Here is a 21,872-nt window from a genome sequence, read left to right on the forward strand (position 1 = left end):
TCTCTCTCTCCTTCCTGGTTCTGTGCTCTCTCCATCCTTGACTGAGGGTGTGAGGTCTGTCTCGGGTAATCAGACAGACACCTCCAAGTCCGCAGGGATGTGACCTGATTGGGCAGAGACAAAGGAGAAGGAGGAAGCAAGAGAAGGAAAGAGAGAGAGAAAGAGAGAAAGAGAGAGAGAAAGAGGGAGATAGAGGGATGTGTGTGTGTGGGGGGGGTAGAGGTCACATGGGCTAGCTGGGAATTGACAGGGCATTACGGGTCAGCTCCTCCTTTCACATGTCTATGTGATGCACTCAAGCATGCTTTGTGTCAAAGGAATTTTAAGGATTTCATACTCAACCTGTTGGGAGAAAAGCGTTGCCATCTTAGATGACATATCACAAACACAGCCCACACCAGGATTGATTTGGGATATTTTCGAGAAGTACACATTCATATGGAAATTCTATTATGCGAAACCTTCCAGGACGGACTTATAAATGTTACATTTTCTATACTCTGAGCCAAATATTGACACAGTTAACCTTTAGAGGCTTAGAGAAACAGTGCTGTATGCTACACAAATATAGAATTTGGAATTTTCTTAGAAATTATTTAACAACTTCAAAAGGTCATATTAATGATATGCACAGGATAACTTTTTCAATTAATCTAACAATGTCTCCTGAATTTAATTTCGATAATTTTTGCACTCCTACCTTAGGCCAAAATTAATTAGGTCTAAACTGAAAGCAAATTATGGATAAGCTAATTAATTCTTGCTAGCGTCTTTAAATATGTTAGTGAGGAGACTTAATTTATTACATTAACGGTGGGATTTTTCTAACTTTAGTTCAACCATTAGATTTCACAGACATATTCAAATAAGACCTGTTCGTGCAGATAGTTAATACTCGTTATGAATGAGGATAAAGGATCTAGGTGATGACCTTGGTGCTCTTACTTCCTCGTTCGGGATTAAAACGTGTCTGCTGATTTTTAATACAATTTTAATGAGTTCCAGGTGCGTTATCGGACAAGTGATTGGTGCCAAACACAATGGATGTGTCAGTGCTTCATTACTGTGGTCATTTTCATGTCAAGGGGCAGATGTCATATTTGTGAATGGCCGGTGCACCGTGTTGGGGCCATGGGCACAGGGAACTGTCATTAAGCCACTGACAGACTCATTAAGGTAATCGGTGCTCAAAAATCATTACACCGTTTTCCCCATTTCCTTCCACAGAGGCGTTACTGAATTAACGACTCGGGACAAAGGTGGAGCCAGAGATAGCAACCGTTCCCTCTGTCTGCTAAGGCCGCTCATGAGGTGCTGACTCATGCAAAAATATTTCACAATATGGCGGCCATCGCTGGCCATGCGAGTTTTATATCCGAGGTTTATGAGGCTCAGGACTGTTTGCATAACATCTGGCGTGGTATGGCCGCCTTCATAAACTGTGGGCTGAGTGCAGTTAGAAGCCCATTATTTGGCCACCCATGGTTTCTCTGGCTACCCTTTCTCTCTTATTTCATAAAGCTTTCGCTCATTGCTGCTTTTACAGGCATACACCATGTTTATGCTTTTAACAATTATGAAAACACTCATATTTGTGTGATTGACATGTGTAATAATATGCATGGCATGGAATATGCATTTTTAAAAAGGTCTTTTTTTCTGTCCAGCAGTGCCACAGTCAGACCAGACTTCAGCAGATGGATCTGCCCTTCTGAGCACTGGGTTCCAGGACTCCTGTTAAAAGGAGAGTTTTTCCTGGACACAATCACCTGCTTGCAAAGGTGATGACCACTGTAATGTGCTTTTAGACAGTGCTTTATGAGTGAAAACATTGAATTATGAATTGAAATGGGGACAAACCATTTGAAAACATCACCTGACTTTGGGTCAGACAATGGATTGTCAAATATATTATGCAGCAAAGACCAACTCCCATCAAAGGTACAGTTTTAGTGTCGTATTAACACATCTTATTTTAGACAAGACGGGAAATATTATAAGCAAGGCATCACTGCAAGTCATGGTTTGCAAATAAATAAATCACAAAGGCTTTTTTATTTAGCAAAACATGTTTAATCTCTTCTTGATGTGTACGTATTTACAAGTAGTAAATCTGCAAAATAGGAAATAACAGAATATTTACACAATGAACGTTTACCAGCCAACTTGTGACAGCTGCTTCAAGTCTGAAACTCTTAAAAACATTGTCAGCATTTTTAATATTAAAACTTGCGTGATATCTTTGTTGTTGTTTTTGTTGATGTCAGAAAATCATTTAAATCATTTCATGTTGATCACTTACAACCTATGTAGTTCTCATAGTTTTTTTTTTTCTTCAAAAAGGACAGCTACTTAGTTTGCCACAGTTAAAAAAAAAAAAACTGAACAGAAAAGAAAAACCGAGGAAGGAAGGACCGGAGGAGGAGAAGGAGGTGGAGGTGGAGGCAGGGAGGAGATGCTCGGGTCGGAGCCTCCAGAGGAGCTCTTTCTCTGGGGCGCTAACGGATGCACTTGGCTGGATAGCGACCCAAAAATCAGTGGAACTAGACAAAATGGGCTGCAGATGTTGCACAAGTGCTGGGACACTAGCCAGTGAAGCTGTGGGGGAAAGCAGGGGGATTGTAAGGGGGAGTGTTGGAGCAAAGAGCAACAGGCAGAGACAGAAAAGATGAAGATGGAAGACCACAAAGTCATCAGTCAGGATGTGAGGTAAACAACGAGTTGGGGCCAAGGCAAGTGCAATCAAGCAGAGGAAGAGCAGATACCCTGGCCTGTGTGTAAGACAGAGAAAGAGAGAGAGGGAGAGAAAGAGAGAGAGGGAGAGAGAGAGAGAGAGAGAGAGAGAGACACGGGGTGGGGTAGAAAGTGGGAGAGAGTCAGCCAAAGACGGAGGGTCAGAGGTGCTCATTTGAAAAGAAATCACTTTCTTTAGTCTGTCCATCAACCCCGAGCATTACTGCTCCTCACAGACACCCGCCTAGGGTTCATCAGTGCCTCACCACACCCCCGGCTCCACTCCCACCCTCAGCACAGCACAGCGCAGCGCAGCACAGCTCCATTCAGCCCCAGCACTACTCCACAAAGCCTCCAATGAGCAGACTTGGGCCTCTAGTCTGTTAGCACAGGGTCTGCTCAACAGGCAGTGTACCACCCCCCAAATCTCCCAACGCAGGAGTGGAGACACTCCGAGGGATCATGCCTCTCCATGGTTCTAGCCGAAAGGCGGCTTGCGGGTTCCTCAGCGGGGGACATTTTAGCCGCGAGGAACTAACTAAAAGGGGGAAAAAAGCCTAATGATTTCATGGATAATGTGTCACCCTGTGTGTGTTCACATACTGCTGACGACTCATGAGCTGGTCGGTGGCAAACTCGCCGCGCCCATGCGCTCCGAGGTAATTCATTTCCATTAGCCGAGATCTTAGACTGGTCGAAAGATACACGCACAGCAAAAAAGGAGAAGGGGAAAAAAAAACACAGAGGGTGTTCTAAGAGAGAGGAGAGGAAAGAGTGGAGAGAAGAGACGAGGAGAAAGTGTGTAGCTAGCGGAGAGCCACTTCTTTTTATAGCCTGGGCTTGGTTAAATATGGATGAGAGTGTCAAACTCACTCAGAGAGTAACAGACTCATCATCAGCTGGGCAGACTCCCAGGGGCCCTTGTCATGGGCCGACCCTTCCTGAACTTGCTTGTGATGAGAGATTTCAACCAGATCAAAAAAAAAAACCCGGCAAGGCCAATCAGAGGGGCTAAAATGGCTGCCAGTGGCGTCTAGCATCATGCAAGATAAAAAAAAAGAAAGTCTTGTTCATGAGCTGAAAATGAATCAAGCTTTCATGTGAAACGTGATTGAATAGACTGGAAAAGTTTGCGTTTCAATAGACGGCTGACTGAGAGCGGTTTGGCTCGGCTACTTTGGAAATAAATAAAAGGATAGCAGAGGATAAATTAGAAAATCAAAACAATAATAAAAATAACTGTGGCAGAAAACCTTTAAAAGATTCTAATCTGAATAACACCAAATTAATTCATGCACTAATCTCCAAGGTTGAGTACAAGGGCTGAAGATGTGCATTGATTGACTGTGATGTTATTTTTCGTACCCCTGAAGGAACATCCTTTCAAGTTTGCGGGGAGCCAGATATACCCCCCCCCCCTCAAAAAAGAAAGAATAAAAATGACAGCTTTTGGATCTGACTGGTGGGGTGGGGATTTGTGGATTGAACTCAAAGTAAAAAGGCAAAAATACTATTATACAGCACTGAATGGATCAGACAAGCCACAAATCAAATAACAAAATAATCCAGTAATCAAAGTCAAACTTCATCCGAGAAGTCCTCCACATAATAAAATTCTCTTTTAAAAATACAAGTCATAGTTTAAGTCCCGTGCAACACCCACACACACACAGACAGTCATGGTAAAGGGGGGCAGCAGAGGCTAAAAGGATTACTTAGCCTCGTCTTGCTAATGACTTCAAAATGGAAAGAAAAATACCCTGCTATCTCCAAGCTTCTGCGTCTTTCTCTCTCTCTATCCCTCCCTCTCTTCTGCGTCTTTCTCTCTCTCTCTATCCCTCCCTCTCTTCTGTGTCTTTCTCTCTCTCTCTCTCTCTCTCTATCCTTCCCTCTCTTCTGTGTCTTTCGCTCTCTGATCAGTGAGTCTGGAGCAGTAATGAGGTGAAGCCAAAGTCTCTCTCTCTCTCATCCTTGTTGGTGCTCTGCTGCCTCAGACTCTCTTCCCTCTCTCCCTCTGCTCAGGCAGTGTAAACTGCTGAAGAGCGCCACGAGTATGGGGGCAAAGAAGAGACTCTGCTACATGCGGAGCTCGCGAGGGCGTCGCCTCCATTTTGCGCCGGGTGCCTGTGCCGACGGCAAGCGTTAACCGTGCCAACGAGCGCGGCGGCAGCAGCGGTGCTAATCAGCTCACCCCTGACCTCGCTCCTGCCGGAACAAAGCAGGCAGACGGAGCCCAGACAAACGCAGCAAACGCACGTCGTTAGCCAGGAGCGCGGCCGAGACAAGCACGGCGACGACTACGGCAAAACACAGAGATAAAGAAAACGTGGAGGAGACGGAGGGAGGGAGCGGAGGAAGAGTAAAGGAATAGAGTCAGGGGAGGGAGGGAGGGAGGGAGGGAGCGGAGGAAGAGTAAAGGAATAGAGTCAGGGGAGGGAGGGAGGGAGGGAGGGAGTGCAGGATGGAGAAAATGTCAGGAAGCTGGTGAAAGGGGGGAGGTGAGAGGAAGGGATGGGGAGAGGAGGTGCCTGAGGATGTCAATCATGTGGGTCAAATCATTCACTGGGTGAGTGACAGCTGCGCTGGTATTTACCAGCCGGCCTCTCACCTTTCACATTTCTGATGCCTGCATGGGTCAGGCCCACTGGGGCAGCCAGCAGTGCAACGGACTTCACTACGCCAGCACAGGGACATGAGAGAAAGCAGCAGGCTTTGTGTGCAGTGTGTTTGTCTGCAGTGTGTGTGTGTGTGTGTGTGTGTGTGCAGTGAGGATGTTCTGTTCCTTTAAAAATACCCCGGTGGACCCAGATACCTGGAGAAAACTCCAGCAATTTCAAGTGTTCTAAGAGCCATTTTTTGTTTTGTTTTGTTTTGTTTCTTTGAGATGTTTCCAGCGTAAGTTCCTGTTTCCTGCGTAAGTTCCTGTTTCCTGCCTGCAGTCTCTCCCCCCTTGTTCTCTTCCTTTTTTGTCATCTAATAGTCTAAAACACTCTTTTTTCAGTCACGAGGCAAGTTCATATTCAAATCATAGCACATTCCATCGAACAAAATGTCTTTGCACTAAACAACATTCAAATAAAACATGGCACAGGACAAAAATTGTCGATCATTTTTGTACAACTTTTTTTTCTTCTTCTTTTTCATGATGTAGTTCTGTTGAAATATCAAATTTGTTTCGGTTGTTTTTCACTGTGTGTGTGGACATTTAAAATGGCAAATAAACGTTTTTTTTTTTTTTTATCCACCGCTGCTTCATTGAAAATGTAACTGTATCTTCTATATAATATCTTTATATCTTTCCTTTGTATTTGTTTCTGTAAACTGTGCAAATTCAGCAGTAACACAAGTGGCAAAGAGCTGAAAGTGGGCAGCTGATTACATTTACACACACAAATAAACAGAATGAACACAGTCTTTAAAACTCCACGTGGCCTATCACAAGTCCCACTTTTGATCACATGATCAAAAAAAAAAACACCCTCCTATTGGCTGGAGAGTTCACCGACATCCCAACATTCCTTCTGGATTTCTGCCGAAGCCTGGCAGAGGATGCGCGTGTGCGTGGAACATGGCGGCGCACAGCAACGTCCACGCAACGCCACAAACAACAACAAAAAAGAAAACAAATAGAAAAACAAAAATTGCAACAGCGATGATAATAATCAAATGCTTATCTGTGATGCCGTGTGTGTGTCGACCTGAGAATGGTCACCCACCCACACATTCACGCACACACAAATACACACATATGTGTGAGCATGCATGCGCAGCAAAACACACATACATACACTCACTAACTTACACATACACACACACACACACACACACACACACACACACACACACACTAACTTACATGTACACACACACACAGACACACACACAGACACACACACACACACACACACACACACACACACACACACACACACACACACACACACACACACACACACACAGTGTGCCCAGCTCAGCGCGTCCTCCAGTGTTCCGCCCTTGTCCTTGCAGTCTGTAGTCTATGGGTGGGGAGTGGGGGGGCCCATGTGTGTGTCCATCTGGATCCAGCCCACCTCAACTCCTGGGGTGGGGCAGCTTGGTTGGTGGGGGGGGCGGGATGGGGTGGGGGTTGTCATGGCAACATGGTCTGGGATATGAGGTTGGAGGGGGGGGGTCGGGTCAGGTCGGGTGGAGCCGGCTTGGTTGGTGAGTCCAGCCTGCTCTCAGCTGGCCAGGGCCATGGTGTCGATGACCTGCTCCAGCTTACAGCGCAACCGCTGCCGGCGAGCCTGCTCGTCCTTCTCCAGGGCCGACAGGATCTGAGAGGAGAGGAAGAGAGGAGGAGAGGAAGAGAGAAAGAGAGGAAGAGAAAGAGAGGAAGAGTGAAAACCAATGAGAGAGAGGATGGTGAGGGGTGAAAAAGAGAAGAGAAGAGAACAAATTGAAAGGCAGAAGGGGGAGAAAAAAACACAGACATTTAGTGACACACACAATATGGCCAGAATAACATACAAGAAATAGAGTCAGAAAGAGAAGAGGAGTATGCAAGAGGAGGTATGCAAACAGACAGATAAAAGAAGAGAGAGAGAGAGAGAAGTAGAGAGAGAGAACGATAGAGAGAACAAGAGAGAGAGAGAGAGAGAGGGAGAGAGAAGGCCGTGGAAGGACAGCAGAGTAAGACATCAGCACGCTGTTCTCTGTGAAATGACATGACCGTAGGTGTGCTGAATATCTTGCTTGTTCTGAGGCTGCTGAATGCCACACATTCTTCCCTTTGTCAGCTTGGCCTTTCTGGTGCCAGGGGATTTGAACAGGCTCCACGCAGAGGTGCAGAGAGGCACCTACGCCACTGGCATCTACAGCAACGTGTGTGTGTGTGTGTGTGTGTGTGTGTGTGTGTGTGTGTGTGTACAGCATGAAAAACTAAATGTGTATGCATCTGTGCGTGTGTTCCAGCCAGCACTAGCATCTAGCGTTGGGATAATCGCACATAATAAGTGGGAAGTGCCTAATGGAAGCAGCTGCAATGCATTAATCAGGGCCATAACTGAGTGACACACACACACACACACACACACACACACACACACACACACAAATTACAGTTACAACAAATGGCTCAAATGAGCATCTATACAAACACAGAAACGCACTGGTTTAATTGTTGCTTCCCCCAAAGCAGGCTGATGGAGAGGAAAAAGATCCCTGGCTTTACACAGCTGCCTCAGGGAGAGAGAGACAGAGAGAGAGAGAGAGAGAGAGAGAGAGAGAGAGAGAGAGAGAGAGAGAGAGATGGAGAAAGGGATAGAGAGATGAAAGGAGACAGAGCTAAATACACAGAGAGAAGAAACAGAGAAAGAGAGACACAGACAGAGAGAGAGAAAGAGAGAGAGAAAGGCAGACAGAGAAAGAGAGCCAGATAGAGGGAAGGAGCCTCTCTGGAGTTCTGTCCTCCAGGTCTCATTGAGATGTTTCCGAGAGCGTGAGGTCAGGCCACAGAGCGGCGTTGTGCGCATGAGGGCTTCTCTGGCTGTAATCAGGCTAATTGTGCTGGTGATTACTCCAGCGTGCAGACGGCCGTGCGAGAGGTACCACGGGCAGGCAGGTGTCTCTCTCTCTCTCTCTCTCTTTTTCTCATGGGGGCGCTAAATGAGTGATTACACTCAGGTAACAGGTGGGCTAATCTGTGCGGCTCGTCTTATCTGTGGTTTTAATTATATGATTAATTCTTTCACACACATGTGCGTGTGCGTGCTTGTCCATGTGAGGGGGAGAGAATACAGTATGCACGAAGGTCAGTGTGTTATTGTACAAGTACCAGTGATATAGAGACAAAGACACCGTGTGTGTGTGTGTGTGTGTGTGTGTGTGTGTGTGTGTGTGTGTGTGTGTGTGTGTGTGTGTGTGTGTCTGTGTGTGTAGGACTCACCTCGTCCTTGTACTTGACGATGTAGGAGTAGATCTCATGGAGTGCGCTCAGGCTGTTGAACTGGCTGAGGTGGAGGCGGGACTGCTCCGCCAGGTACGCACTCATGTCCTGGTCACTGATGGCCGGCATCCTGGCGATGTCCGAGTAGTACCTGAGCGCGGAGGAGCAAAGGCAGAGAGGACATTCAACACACAGACTCAGAGTCCGCAAATCAATATGCTCAACTCTTAAAACTATTTCATGGTAGGAGGAATGGTAAATTGACTATTTGCATAGCACTTTTCTCCAAAGCACTTTATCAATTCATGGCTGTTAGCTTACCCATTCACACACACATTCAACCCAATGAGAAAAGGTTGCCATGCATGCACCGAGGTATTTACCGGTAAATGACTAAGCTATTAAACTATCAAAATTATTTAAAGTATTAAACTATTCAAATCAAAATTGTCAACAACAAATTGTTGGCAAAGCATAGAAGCACCGTCATATTAAGTCAAGTCATATCCATTTATAGGGCATATTTGAAGACGAATTGTACGAAGCTGTTCAAGATTATATCAAGCTGCAATAAAAACAAAAAAAGACTAAGTGAGGAAGTGAGGCCAGTGGTCTGGACTAGTGTTGCCTGACGCCTACCTCTCCACCCAGTTCTTGTAGTTTGGAATGTCTTTAGCGTAGAGCAGCTTGTTGGAGGGTGAGTCTTTGCCCAGCTTGTGCTCGGAGGTGGAGCAGGAGTCCATGAAGGTCTGGGCCACCACCGACAGACACGCGTCCGTGATGCTGTTCTTGTGGATGTCGAAGACAAATTGGGGGTTCTTGATGACGTTCACCCAGAAACGCAACGGCAGGCTGGGTAGTGGAGGGAGGGAGAGGAAAGGACAATTACATTTCCAGAGCTACAGTAGCTTCAAAAAACAAACAAACATTTGGTTGTTCCAAGGCAGAACATTTTGTACCATGAATGCAGCTGTAATTGTTTTTCTAGAAGGTTCCATACAGAACGGTGTTTAAGGTTCCTTATAGTAGATGCTGCACCAGACTCACCAGTTGCTCTTCCAGGTGTGCCGAACATCGGAGTCGGAGATCAGGTGTTTGTCCGCCTGCTCGTCCAGGAAGTCGAACATGTACTTGATGGCCAGGGGCAGGGCACTGCCGCGGTGGGCCGTGCTGAAGATGGTCTCAAACAGGTCATCCACAAACTTCTGTAACGTACCCTGGAAGAGACAAAGACAGTCAGAATCAGTGATGGCCAGTCATCATTCATTAATTCATTTATACATTTAAAATTATCATTTGAAGGCCTTTTGCTTTTGACCACAGCTCGCAGCCATCTCGTATTTGACACATTCTTCTCCCCTTCCCATCAGCACCTGCAAGCTTGAGTTGATTACAGTGTCCTCGACCAGGGTCATTCACTGTTAGCGGCTACACGCACACAAACACTTTAGCGTGTGTGTTTAAAAACTGAGACAGTTCGCTCATTCAAAGTGCTTTAATCCAAGTTTGAATGGGGACGAAAGCAAAAAAAAAAAGATCAAGACTGTGCCGGATCTTCTTGGTTAGATACACTGACACCAGCCATTCCTGGTGGCAGCAGCCACAAGTCCCACCAAAAGGTTTCATCCATGCCCTGCGTGAACCTGGAGTCCTTAGCACTATCCACCCAGCTTTGTCCTGTCACCAGCAGTGTCGGAGTGTCTATATCACTCTACAACAGAGCTCCCAAGGCTGCAGAGATGTCTTCATTTCAACACAGCTACCCAATGCCTGAATTAAAACTGTTATTACCAGTACTCATTGCCATTTTTAGTGAGGGTGTGAAAGGATGCCTCTTCATTTGATTTTGAGGTTAAGTTGAGAAAGTATAGTAAACAAATATGTTGAGTATACAAAGACCATTCATATACTTGTTACTTGTATACAATGCTTAGGTAAGTTCAAATAACAACACCTATTTAAAAGCACTGAAGCCTACAGTGCTGTCACATCATTCAGCTCAAGCGTCTGTGAGGAGCAAATAAGCCTCTCTAAGACTCATCTATCTCTAGCCCTTCACCATGGCAACTGCAGCCCTGGTACGCCTCTTCAGAGAAGCAGAGGTGAAACATGCCGGACCTTTCTAGCGTCTGCCTTCCGTGGTTCGTGCGATGGAATGGAATGCAGAGGAACTCACGTGTGCCAATGTTTGGTACCACAGTTGCAATCCTTTTACACCCAATAACCGAATTATAAGACGAGAAAATGTGGCACAGGAAAACAAATAAACAAATTAATCTGCATCTTTTGTTGTGGAGCCGGGACTATGGATGCACAAGCAGGGATTACAGGCTCCATGTTGTTTTCGACCTCACAAAAACCTGCAAACACTCCACACCGAGGAGCAAAAACAAGGAAAATGGAGTGTGTGTGTGTGTGTGGTGGCAGTGGGGAAATAATGTTTACGTGGACAAACTGAGCCGGCACAGCAAGTCAATGAATCTATCTCCACAAAGACCCAGGAGATTGCTGCCGGTCAGAGGAAACAGCCACACACCACACCAACCCCCATTCACACACACACACACACACCCCTAACTAGTCGATAGGCAAAGGTCAGCCACCTAATTAACCAACACTCCTTCAACCCATATTGGGCTTTAATGAAAAGGTTATCAAAAATGTTAATCACTGAGCTGCTCACAGCATGTAAACAAACACAATACACAAACACACAAGGGCAAGACGAGACGCTGAATATGCAAAGCTGTGTGTTTGTGTGTTTCATCGCAATATGTTGTTCAGTGAAACCTAAAATGGCTTATTTTGGCCAATGAACAAGCATTCTGCTTTTCATACAGAACCATATGGGCTGACATGAGAAGGAGGCACTTAGTGTGTGTGTGTGTGTGTGTGTGTGTGTGTACACAAGTGTATTACCTTGGTAGCGAGCAGGCGTGTCAGGTAGATCTCGGACACCATCTTGCTGCCGCGGTCTCCCTCCCGCTGGTCCGAGTGGTCGTGGTTCTTGACCAGGTGCCACAGCTTGGTGCCGCTCTCCAGGTCTGGCGTGATCATGGGCGTCCTAGAGCGCAGACTGTCTGGGCTGCTGGCAGTGCGCAGCATGCTCTCTGTACACACACACACACACACACACACACACACACACACACACACACACACACACACAGAGGAATAGAAGGGGGATGGAGAGAGAAATAGAGATAAGTACATTACTATTTTTGCTTCACGGCATAAAGGTGAAAACAGCAGAGAAAAGGTGTGTGTGAGGGAGTGTGTCTAGTGGGATAAGACTAGGCCATGGCATTCTATGCGCCGCTCGTCCCGGACTCTAATACGACGTGTCACTTCCTCTCTCCCACTCCGCCTCCAATGCTTTGTCACTAAAGTGACGTGCCAATCCCCCTCTCCTCTCTTCTCTCTCTCTTTCTCCATCCTTCTCCTTCTCTCTCTCTCTCTATCCTTCTCTTTCTCTCTCTCTCTCTCTCTTTCTCCATCCTTCTCCTTCTCTCTCTATCCTTCTCTTTCTCTCTCTCTCTCTCTCTCTCTCTCTCCATCCTTCTCTCTCTCTCTCTCTCTCTCCATCCTTCTCTCTCTCTCTCTCTCTCTCTCTCTCCATCCTTCTCCTTCTCTCTCTCCCTCTCCATCGTTCTGTGTGCCTACGACAGTGATCCTCATTCTGGCACACGGGGACATTACAGTGGGGATTTAATGGCTGTCATGCACGGACGCAGCGACTGATCGGCTCACGGGGGCCAATAAAGACTCCCGAAGCGGACAGGACGCCGTCGAGCACACGGCAGCTTTGCGCTAGTCGCCTGCCACTCCACGCCACACCGTGTCACACACACACACACACACCTCTACCAAAATAGCTTGCTGTAGCAGCAAGAGGAGACAGACAGGAGGAGGAGGAGAGCAAGGAGAGAGATAGAGAGTGTGAAGGAGTGAAACGGAGAGATGTTTTGAAAAGTGAAGTAAACTAGAACATCAGTTAAGGCATGGAAGTGGAGCATCACAGCCAAGTTATTATTGATTTCTATCAGGGTAGTGTGTGTCTGTGTATAAGTATATAAAGCTGTGCTCCTGTGTGTGTGTGTGTGTGTGTGTGTGTGTGTGTGTGTATCTAAGAGAAAAATGATTTTCTCTGTCAGAACTAGAACGAGAGGAGAAAAAAAGAAGAGACACTTTTGGAGGTGAGGTGAGGAGAGAGTGGAGGGGGGGGCAATCTTACCGTATCTACTGAGAGACTTGGTGAACGTTGAGGAGTTGGAGATGTTGTAGGCGGAGTTCTGCTTGGGGACCAGAGCTATGGCTGACCCGTCCGTCACCTAGACAAGCACAGAGAAGCAAACCATAGCAGGTTTAGATACCAAAACAACAAAAAGGGCTTTAGAAAATGCAGGTGAAGTGGCGGATATGTGCGAGCTAGGTGCTACCTGATAGTGGGCTAAAGTGTTGAGGCGTTTCCAGTCGTTGTCGATCTTGGTGGTGACATCCTCGTCCTGTAGGATGATGCGGGCCATTCTCCCCTGACGCCATTCTGGAGGAGAAACACAAGGGTCTGGGTCAGCACTCTATCGAGTCTCTGCTCTGGGCTATGCATACTTGGGCTTTATAATAAGATGGAGCACAGCTAACAGCATTTGTAATAAAGCAAACATTTGTAATAAATTCTGCTCATTGTATCAAATACATTAGCGTGGCAAAGGTCACATGCATTACAAACACTTATATAGATATATATATATTATATATATATATAAAATATAGAGGAATTAAATGGGGCAGAGTGTAATGTGTGCTCTTCTCACTGTCTTACTTCTTACTGACACAAGTTGGCGTACACACAGTGACAACGAACAGCATGCTGATGCCTTGTTTTCAGATTAACTAGGGTTAGGACAGGATTACGGTTATCTACGCAGTGAATTCTGATGTGCTGTATCCCACATTATTGTTCAGTTCCACTGAGCAGGGTAGCTATGGCGCCTCTGTCAAATGTGGAAAGGCAGCGGTAGTGTTGCACAGAGTTACTGAAGCCTTTACCAAACACAGCTGCCTGACATCAAGAAGTAGTTTGTTTACATTTGTCATAAAAACATTTTTGCTAGGTCTCAGTGGGACACAAATTATTCAAATAAATACTGAAATTGAATTTAGTGGGAAGCGTATCCAGTCCAGAAACCTTAATAGATCCTAATAAATGGCATGCATGCTTTCCACAGCACAACACAGAGTAGATATGAGGCCAACGGACCCGCTATCTTACCCAGGTCCATGTCCCCGGCCTTGGGCCTCTGAGAGTACGGCGTGCCCTTGTAGACTGCGTCCAGCAGCTTCTCCTTCACCTGCATGATGGTGTCGCAGTTGAGCACCTTGACCATGACCTCGGGCGCGTTCTCGTTCTCCGGGTTCACACAGTGCAGAGTCTGCAGCGGAGAGCAGGGAGGGCAGGAAGGAGGGAGGGGAAGTTGTGTTAGACATGACCAGCCGCATCAGAGCGCCTCAGACAGGCACAGGCAGTCGCTCCCAGATGTCTGACATCACAAAAGCGTCACACAGGGGAATAAGATTCGGGGGGAAAAAAGGAGCTTTGGGGGGGTGACACAACACCCACGTAGAACCACAGACACTGCCCTGAGCGTCCAGAAAAGCCTTTCAAATTCACCGTTCTGATGTCAGACCAGGGCAACCCTGACCCAGGAAGTTAAGCGCAGCGGCAGGGAAAAGGGCTCTGGGGACCTGATGTCACGGCAGCGCAATTCCCCCCTGAATTCCCAACGCCACAGCTGACGCTCAGGAAACACACTACTGAAACACCCCCCCCCCCCCTCCCCCCGAGCTCTCCCACAGTCCCCCACCCCCCACCCCACTAAGCACCGCCAATCTGCAGAGAGCACTTAGCTCTCAGCCCCTAGATAGATGCAGTCAAGGGCCGCTGAGAGCAGGCTGTGGGTGTGTGGAGGACTGAGTGAGGATGGAGAGTCTGGAGAAGGTGGACGTAGGCGGGGTGTTTTCTTTGTTATCATTATTTATTCAAAGTCACTTGCAAAGGGAAACAATGGGGTTTGGGGTTGGGCTGAGGTTGGAGTGGGTGAGAATCTGGAGGAGGGGAGGGGGGGTTGGTGGGGGTTGGTGGTGCTACTTACGAGGGTCTTGTAGTCGATCTGCTGGCGGATGAGCTTGTCCTCGCTGAGGGAGTAGCGGGCCTCGCCGGTGATGGCGTCGATAGGACCCTTCTCCATCTGCTGCTTCATGGCACAGTAGAGCATAAAAAGAGGCTCGCCGGCACACTCCTGAGAGAGGGAGGGAGAGAGAGGGGGATAGAGAGAGAGAGAGAGATGGAGGAGAGAGAGCAGGGTGAGTGAGCACATGCTTCTACATTCCTAACACACATAGTAGGTCACACAAACACGCTACCAAACACACACACACACACACACACACACACACACACACAGAGGAGAGGTCAAGCATACAAACACATAACACTGCTGGACTCAGCACTTTCTGCAAGGTCAAGGACCACTACCTGAAGTGCACCATAAAGCATCTAAACTACTAAGGCTTATTGAGACTGAGAGAATGGCAGGGCAATGAAGAGGGAAAACGAAACAAGACAATCTTGAGTAAAAATACAAATAAGAAAAGTAAACAAATAAGCATAGTGTAAACAGGAGGCTTAAAAAACAGGAATAATACAGCATCCAAATGCTAGTGTGAACACTTCAGATCGACACTCACTCAAACACACATACACACAAATAAAATTAGGCATTCACTGATGCAGAGCAGCTGTTGTGCTGCTCAACAGCCCCAAAACACACACACACACACACACACACACACACACACACACACACACACACACCACCCAGATAGAATCAAATACACATAATTTCAGCATGTGCAAACACCCACAAACACAGCCATGAGTGCACACACACACAGACACACACAGACAGACACACACACACTTCCCTCTGATGGCTTAAGCCGCAGTGTCAACAGCCCCTGTGTGGGTAATGAGGGCTTTTTAATACACCTCTCCCCGTGTCAGGCTCTCAGACAAGGAGAGCCCAGCTCTGTAGCTCTGCTCCGTGAGATGGTGAGAGGGGCTATTAAAAAACCATCCATTCCACACCTCCGGTCACCCCACTCACCATTAAAACAGCCTCGACAGACAGACATGAGAGCCTGAACTAAATCAGCCCTTTGCCTTCATACGGCTGTGTGGGTTTTTTCCCCCTCCACTCGTCTCTGGCTATTCCTTGTTGGGACAACAGGTCAAGATAAGACCCCTCCAGCTCTGGGCTTTCTGTCCAGTTGTAATGATGTCAGTGTGCCTTTGGCTGCAGGGATGCTGTGGAAATGGCTGTTGTTGTTGTTGTTGATGATGTTGTTGTTTTCTCCTGAGTGGGCCAAATACTAATGACAGAGCATTAAGCGCATCTGTCCCATTTTGAGAGAGTTGGAGAGAGGGGAGGAATGCTGTTTTGAAAACGAATGGTTCCAGATAGATACCCATCTGATGAACAATTGCTGACAGGGAAAGAGAGAGAGAGAGAGAGAGAGATGACTCTTTTAGTGCTGGAATCAGTCCAACATTTTGGGCGTTTATGTGACAAGAGAATTGTACAGGATGTGTCTGAGGATGCCCCACCTATGTGGACCGATATTGTGGGTCTGCTACCAAGGTCCTTTAAAGGCCATGCAGACACCCTTTGAAGTTCATCACGGTGCTCGCTGATCCTGAGGCTCTTTCCCTCATCCAGCCCAGATAAACTGACCATGTGTGCTTCAGCCAGTGCATTAGGAAGAGCGAGAGCGGCCGGGCTATGGGCTTGGGCACGGTTTAGGAGCAGATTGACAGATGCTTAATGGACGTTTCCCAGGTGCCTGCTCGCAGAACCACACCTGGGGGCGTGGGGAAGAAAGGAGGGAGAGAGAGAGAGAGAGAGAGAGAGAGAGAGAGAGAGAGAGGGGAAGGAAGTGGCTCAGGGGCCTACCGGGGGAAAGCACTAGGAGCGACTGATGGAGGAGTTAATAGAAGGTTAACGACTGTGAGGGAAAAAGTGCCCGGAAAGCACTTCAGCGCGTGAGATATGTCAAAGAGGCAATGAGACGCGGGCTCAGCCATCTCTCTCTCTCTCTCTCTCTCCCTCTCTCCGTTTATCGCTCTCACCTCATGTCTTTCTCTCTCTCGTGCTTGGCTAAACTCAATCTCACACTGCCTCCCACTCACTCACTCACTCATTCCCTGCCTCTCAGTGCCTCTGCATCTTCAGCATGCTCGCTATCTCTCTCTTCCCTCTCTCTCTCTCTCTCTCTCGCTCTCTCCATGTGTGGCTAATCGGACTCTTGACTGTAAGCGCTCGTGTTCCTCATTCGTTCTTGTGAATCTTCCTCCCCACCTCACTGCACACTCTCACCTCACCTCCGCCCCCCCCTTCTCATTGCGTCCACTCTGGCGCTCCGCAGCTCCTGCTGACGTTTCCTCACTCCACCTCACCTGTGCGTCCGGTGCGAGAGCGACCTTGGAGAGTGAGAGCCTCTCGCCTCCGTGGACCGTCAAAGGTGCACGCTCTGTCTCTCTTTTCTCAGGCCGGCTCCCTCTGGTCTCATTCCCAGACGCCCCCCCCCCCCCAAAAAAAAGTCCATCCCAGCCCGCCTCCATATGCTCTCTCTGCCTCGTTAGCGCCCGCGCTAATTAAACAGACAGATGCTAACGATCGGCGGCAGACGAGCCGAGCCGAGCCGAGCAGCCGGTCCAAGTGCGGGCTGATAGCGCTGCTGGTTCAAGTGCGGGCGGATAGCGCTGCTGGTTCGCCGGTGCCAGCTCTCTCCCTTCAACTTGGTACAAGAAATAGAATGGGCCATGACAAAGCATGAACATGCGCATCTGCGGGAAGGTATGAAAGGCTCAAACATCGGCCTCAGAGTTCTAATCTTTGCAGGGTGAAGTGGGAGTCTCATCTGAAGTGAGTTTTGCTAGAGTAGCCGCCATTACCTGCTGCTTCAAAAAGTGTAACATCACACCGTTCTAAATGGTTTGCATTTGGACGGAGACCAAACGTTGAGCAGAGCATCATCAACCCATTGAAGTCCATCCAGCCTCTTACGAGAAGCCAGAGATCCTCTCAAGGCATCGGTTTCTTCAGCACCGTAACCGGACAGTGTTATACAACAGAGCAGGACATGATGTCATTAAACAGCAGGCTTGCAAGTACTTGTTGAGGTTTCCGGGCTTTTCTAAGCTTGATCTCACAATATCAAGAGCTTCAGGAACACACTGGAAAGAGCAAGAGATGCAGCCACTAGCTTTTTTATTGAACGCAGTGGATTTTATAGGATGTAAACAAGACTCGTTTGAAGAGATGGGAGCGGAATGGTCTGTTTTTGCTGCACTTAAAACATTTGTGTTACTGTGAGCGGAGCAGAAAGCTTTGCATAAAACCCCTTCTGAGGTCTTAACACGTTAGAGGCATCGTCTGCGGAGCCACACAGCGATGAATGATTTACTAAATGAAAACGTGTGGAAAACAGGCTCTATGCTCTGCACTCCTTCACCTGTCCCACTCTTCCATTTCTCTCTCTCACTCTCTCTCTCCCTCCCTCCCTCCCTCCTTCATCCCTCTCTCTGAGGATTCGCAGAAGTGGAGTCGGAGGAGTTGAATGCCTGAGAGGGCTGAGGGCTTGCTCACGTCAGGGCTGACGTCCAAACCACAGACATATGGTCGCCTGCTCTTATAGTCATGCCACTCAAGCTCCTGTGACTCTTTGCTGCAACAAACACAGAGGAGTGCAAGCTGTTTGTGTTGCACAGTACACACACACACACACACACACACACACACACACACACACACACACACACACACACACACACACACACACACACACACACACAAGAAAGAACATAGAGAAGAAATATCCTCTAGCAGGAGAGTGATGCAGTAAATAAAGCGGTTTCAATGCCAGGCCATATGTCCCTTTGCTGCACACTCCTTTCTCTTACTATTTATTAACCAATGCTTCTGCAAATAGACTTCATCAATCCTGCTGAGGGCTGCTTGCTGAAATGTGGCTTAATAAATAGTAAGAGAGAAAGGAGTTTGTGGCTACTCTTTATATTTTATGATGTGGTTCTAACCAGTTTCCCTGTTTGGATGTGCGTTCCCCTCATTTCCTTTTCCATCATATGGCCCTTGGCCTTCATATGGAGGCATCAGGAGTGGGTCTGCCGTTGGCCTTTCCTGTAGTAACAGGGTTAAACCTCCCCAGCCTGCCCTTCCGCCAACACCCCCACTCACCTTCAGGAACTTGTAGAGGAGGAACGTGAACCAGTTGGTCAGCATTTTCTCAGCCACAGACTCCGTCCTGCAAGGAGAGGAACAAAAGAAGAAAAGAGAGTAAAGATGAGAGGAGGAGAGGACTCAGACGAGACTCCTTAAAGTGGACCAGACAACCATGGAACAGTGGACAAGCAAACCAGTGTGCTGGGCAGAGACGAGTCACAGACGACAACAACAAAAAGAAATGCTGATTTCTTCCAAATGGGAATTGTTCCTATAATACAACGACAGTGTGTGTGTGTGTGTGTGTGTGTGTGTGTGTGTGTATGTGTGTGAGTGTGAGTGTGTGTGTGAGAGTGTGTGAGTGTGTGTCTGTGTGAGTGACGACAGGCCTCAACGAGAGTGATGGAACCACTCCGAAACGAGCCTGCTTTAGCGGAGAGCGTGCAAGGCACTCTACAAACCCCTCCACCCCCCAACATCAATGAGCATGCGGAGCAAGAAACAAAATTATTTAGCGAAAGCCGGCGACAGTGAGTGAGCGAGCGAGTGAACAAGCAGCACAGAGCGGAGGCAAAGCCTTCAAAGAACAGCTCGTACTACCACACAAATAAATTAGCACTAATAATAAACCAAACCTTTTCCCTATCTCTCTCTCTCCCTCTCTCTCTCTCTCATTTTCACCCTCTCTCATGTGTGCGCTTTAAAAAACACAACACCAACCACCAATCTTCATTAAAAAACACACCAATTAGTATAATTCAGTAAGTTCTCTCATTAATCTGGGAACCTGCAGCATAATAAGGAGCCTTGGAAGGTCCCTCAGAAGGAGGGTAATTAAAAGGCAGAGTAATTAGTGGCCTTTATTACTCCTAATCTGTTTAACAGCTCCAAAAAGAGGCGTGGAGGAAGGGACTTGGGGAAACAGTTTGTTTTTTGGCGCGCTCTCTTTAATTATACATTCTTTCAGAGTGAGTTTACCCAGGAACGGAACTGAGGGAGAGGTGAAGGAGGAGAGGAGGGAGAGAGAGAGAAGGAGAAAGGGATGCTCTCAAAAAAGAGGGGGGGAGAGTGAGGGATGGGAGAGGTTGGGTGTGTGTGAGGGATGGAGGGAGATGGAGAGAGATGGAGAGAGCAGGAGACAGGGATTTGGAAGAGGGGTAGAGAGAGATGAGAGGGAGAGAGAGATGGATGAGAGAGAGAGAGATGGATGAGAGAGAGAGAGAGATGGATGAGAGAGAGAGAGAGAGAGAGAGAGAGAGAGAGAGAGTGAGAGTTCCAGAGCATGTAACATGAGTACATGCTGTTCCTGTTCTTCTAAAATATATGTGGCTCTGCAGTTCCAACACACAAAGGTGTTCTTTAAAAGACAGGAGGAGACTTACAGCTGTGAAGCACACACTGAGGGGCAAGCATCCTCTGGCTGTGTGTGTGTGTGTGTGTGTGTGTGTGTGTGTGTGTGTGTGTGTGTGGAGACGGAGTAATATATCAGCGTAGATCTCAGCACAGAGAGAACAATAGACAGCGAGTGGCTAGTGTGTGTGCCTGTGTGTATGTGTGTGTGTATGTGTGTGTGTGTGTGTGTGTATGTGTATGTGTATGTGTATGTGTATGTGCGAGTGTGTGAGTGAGCTTGACAGATGAGAGATAATATCTAAAGCTGCAGTTATGCCGGCTATAACACGACGAGCTTCATTATGGCTTGTACCGTGTGTAGTTCTGAGTAGGAGCCCATTGTTTTTGGAAATGTCTCCCTCATCCTTCTCTCTCCCCCTCCATCTTGCTCTTGATTACTATTCCCCCTGACATCCTTGCAGCCATCTTCCCATTCATCTGACTCAAAAAATGCTCTTGCTGGCACAAAAAGCAGCCGTTAGCTGCCAAGGAACATGAAGAGGAGAACATGGGATGAGGACAAGAGGGTGAGGAGAAAAAAAGCGTTCATCCCCTTCCGTGCGGCTGGCGTCGCTCCCTCTCTCCCTCCCTCCCTCTTTTTTTTCCGATGGGTCTGTCCATCGCCACTCATCTATTCCTGTCAGTCACATTCTCCTGGTGAGGAGCTCCATGCCAGTGCCTCCATCAGTGCATCCATCCCCCACTTTCTCTCCCTCCCTCCCTCCTTTCTTCTCGCTCTTGCTCTCCCTCCCTCCCTCCCTCTTTCTCTCGGTCTGTCTGTCTCTCCATAGGGAGTGTGTGTGCTCAGGTGTGTAATGTTCCCTGACAGACACACAGGATACGGGAGGGGGAGTGGAGCGAGAGAGCGAGAGTGACAGAGAGAAAGAGACGGGGGAGGAGAAATATGGATAGACTTTTATCAAATGGCCGCCATCAACTGGAGTGCTTACTGCTGTTGCACTGGTGGCCTTCACCCATTAACCTGCACTGTGAACTAATGACCTGACAACAGCACACGGAGCCATTTCTCTCATTCAACTGCCCCGCAGAACACAGAAAAAACAAATATGCCTAGAGAAATATTTTGAGCATGAGGGACCTATCCACCCTTCACTAAACCTAAAAGATAAGATAAGTCAGAAAAGGGTGCAAGTTAGTGCCTCATATAGGTAAAGGTATGTAAGAGTATCTAAATGAATATGTGTGTGTCACCTTGGCATAGCGCAAAGTCAGTTTATCTGTAAACACTAGAAGCCCCATATTTTCATAGCTACTAGAACTGCCGTAAGTGGTCATTTTGACCCCCCTTAGAATGTAAACTTTATATTCAACCAGCAGGACTGCATTTTTCCTTTAAAGAAAGTCATTGTAGATGCAACTTTCTTAACGGTCAAAATGACCGTTGCGACAGTTCTACAGTTCTCTCTTCCAGATCACTCTTGCAGATCACTCTTGCAGATCACTCTTGCAGATCACTCTTGCAGATCACTCTTGCAGATCACTCTTCCAAACCTAGCAGT

General features: G+C 47.5%; 1 protein-coding gene across 1 annotated transcript in view; it reads right to left on the minus strand.

The window, feature by feature from the left end:
- Positions 1-6,613: 6,613 nt before the first annotated feature.
- plxna1b (plexin A1b) overlaps positions 6,614-21,872 on the minus strand; it is a 20,431-nt gene continuing 5,172 nt past the window's right edge. Inside the window, 10 exon segments of the mRNA XM_042090204.1 lie at positions 6,614-7,049; positions 8,660-8,810; positions 9,299-9,511; positions 9,707-9,876; positions 11,579-11,769; positions 12,894-12,990; positions 13,099-13,202; positions 13,932-14,091; positions 14,812-14,958; positions 18,976-19,042. Of these exon segments, the coding sequence (XP_041946138.1) occupies positions 6,954-7,049; positions 8,660-8,810; positions 9,299-9,511; positions 9,707-9,876; positions 11,579-11,769; positions 12,894-12,990; positions 13,099-13,202; positions 13,932-14,091; positions 14,812-14,958; positions 18,976-19,042 (1,396 nt within the window). The 3' untranslated portion in view covers positions 6,614-6,953.

This window comes from Alosa sapidissima, chromosome 4, assembly GCF_018492685.1.
Source record: "Alosa sapidissima isolate fAloSap1 chromosome 4, fAloSap1.pri, whole genome shotgun sequence".
Taxonomy (NCBI): Eukaryota; Metazoa; Chordata; class Actinopteri; order Clupeiformes; family Clupeidae; genus Alosa; species Alosa sapidissima.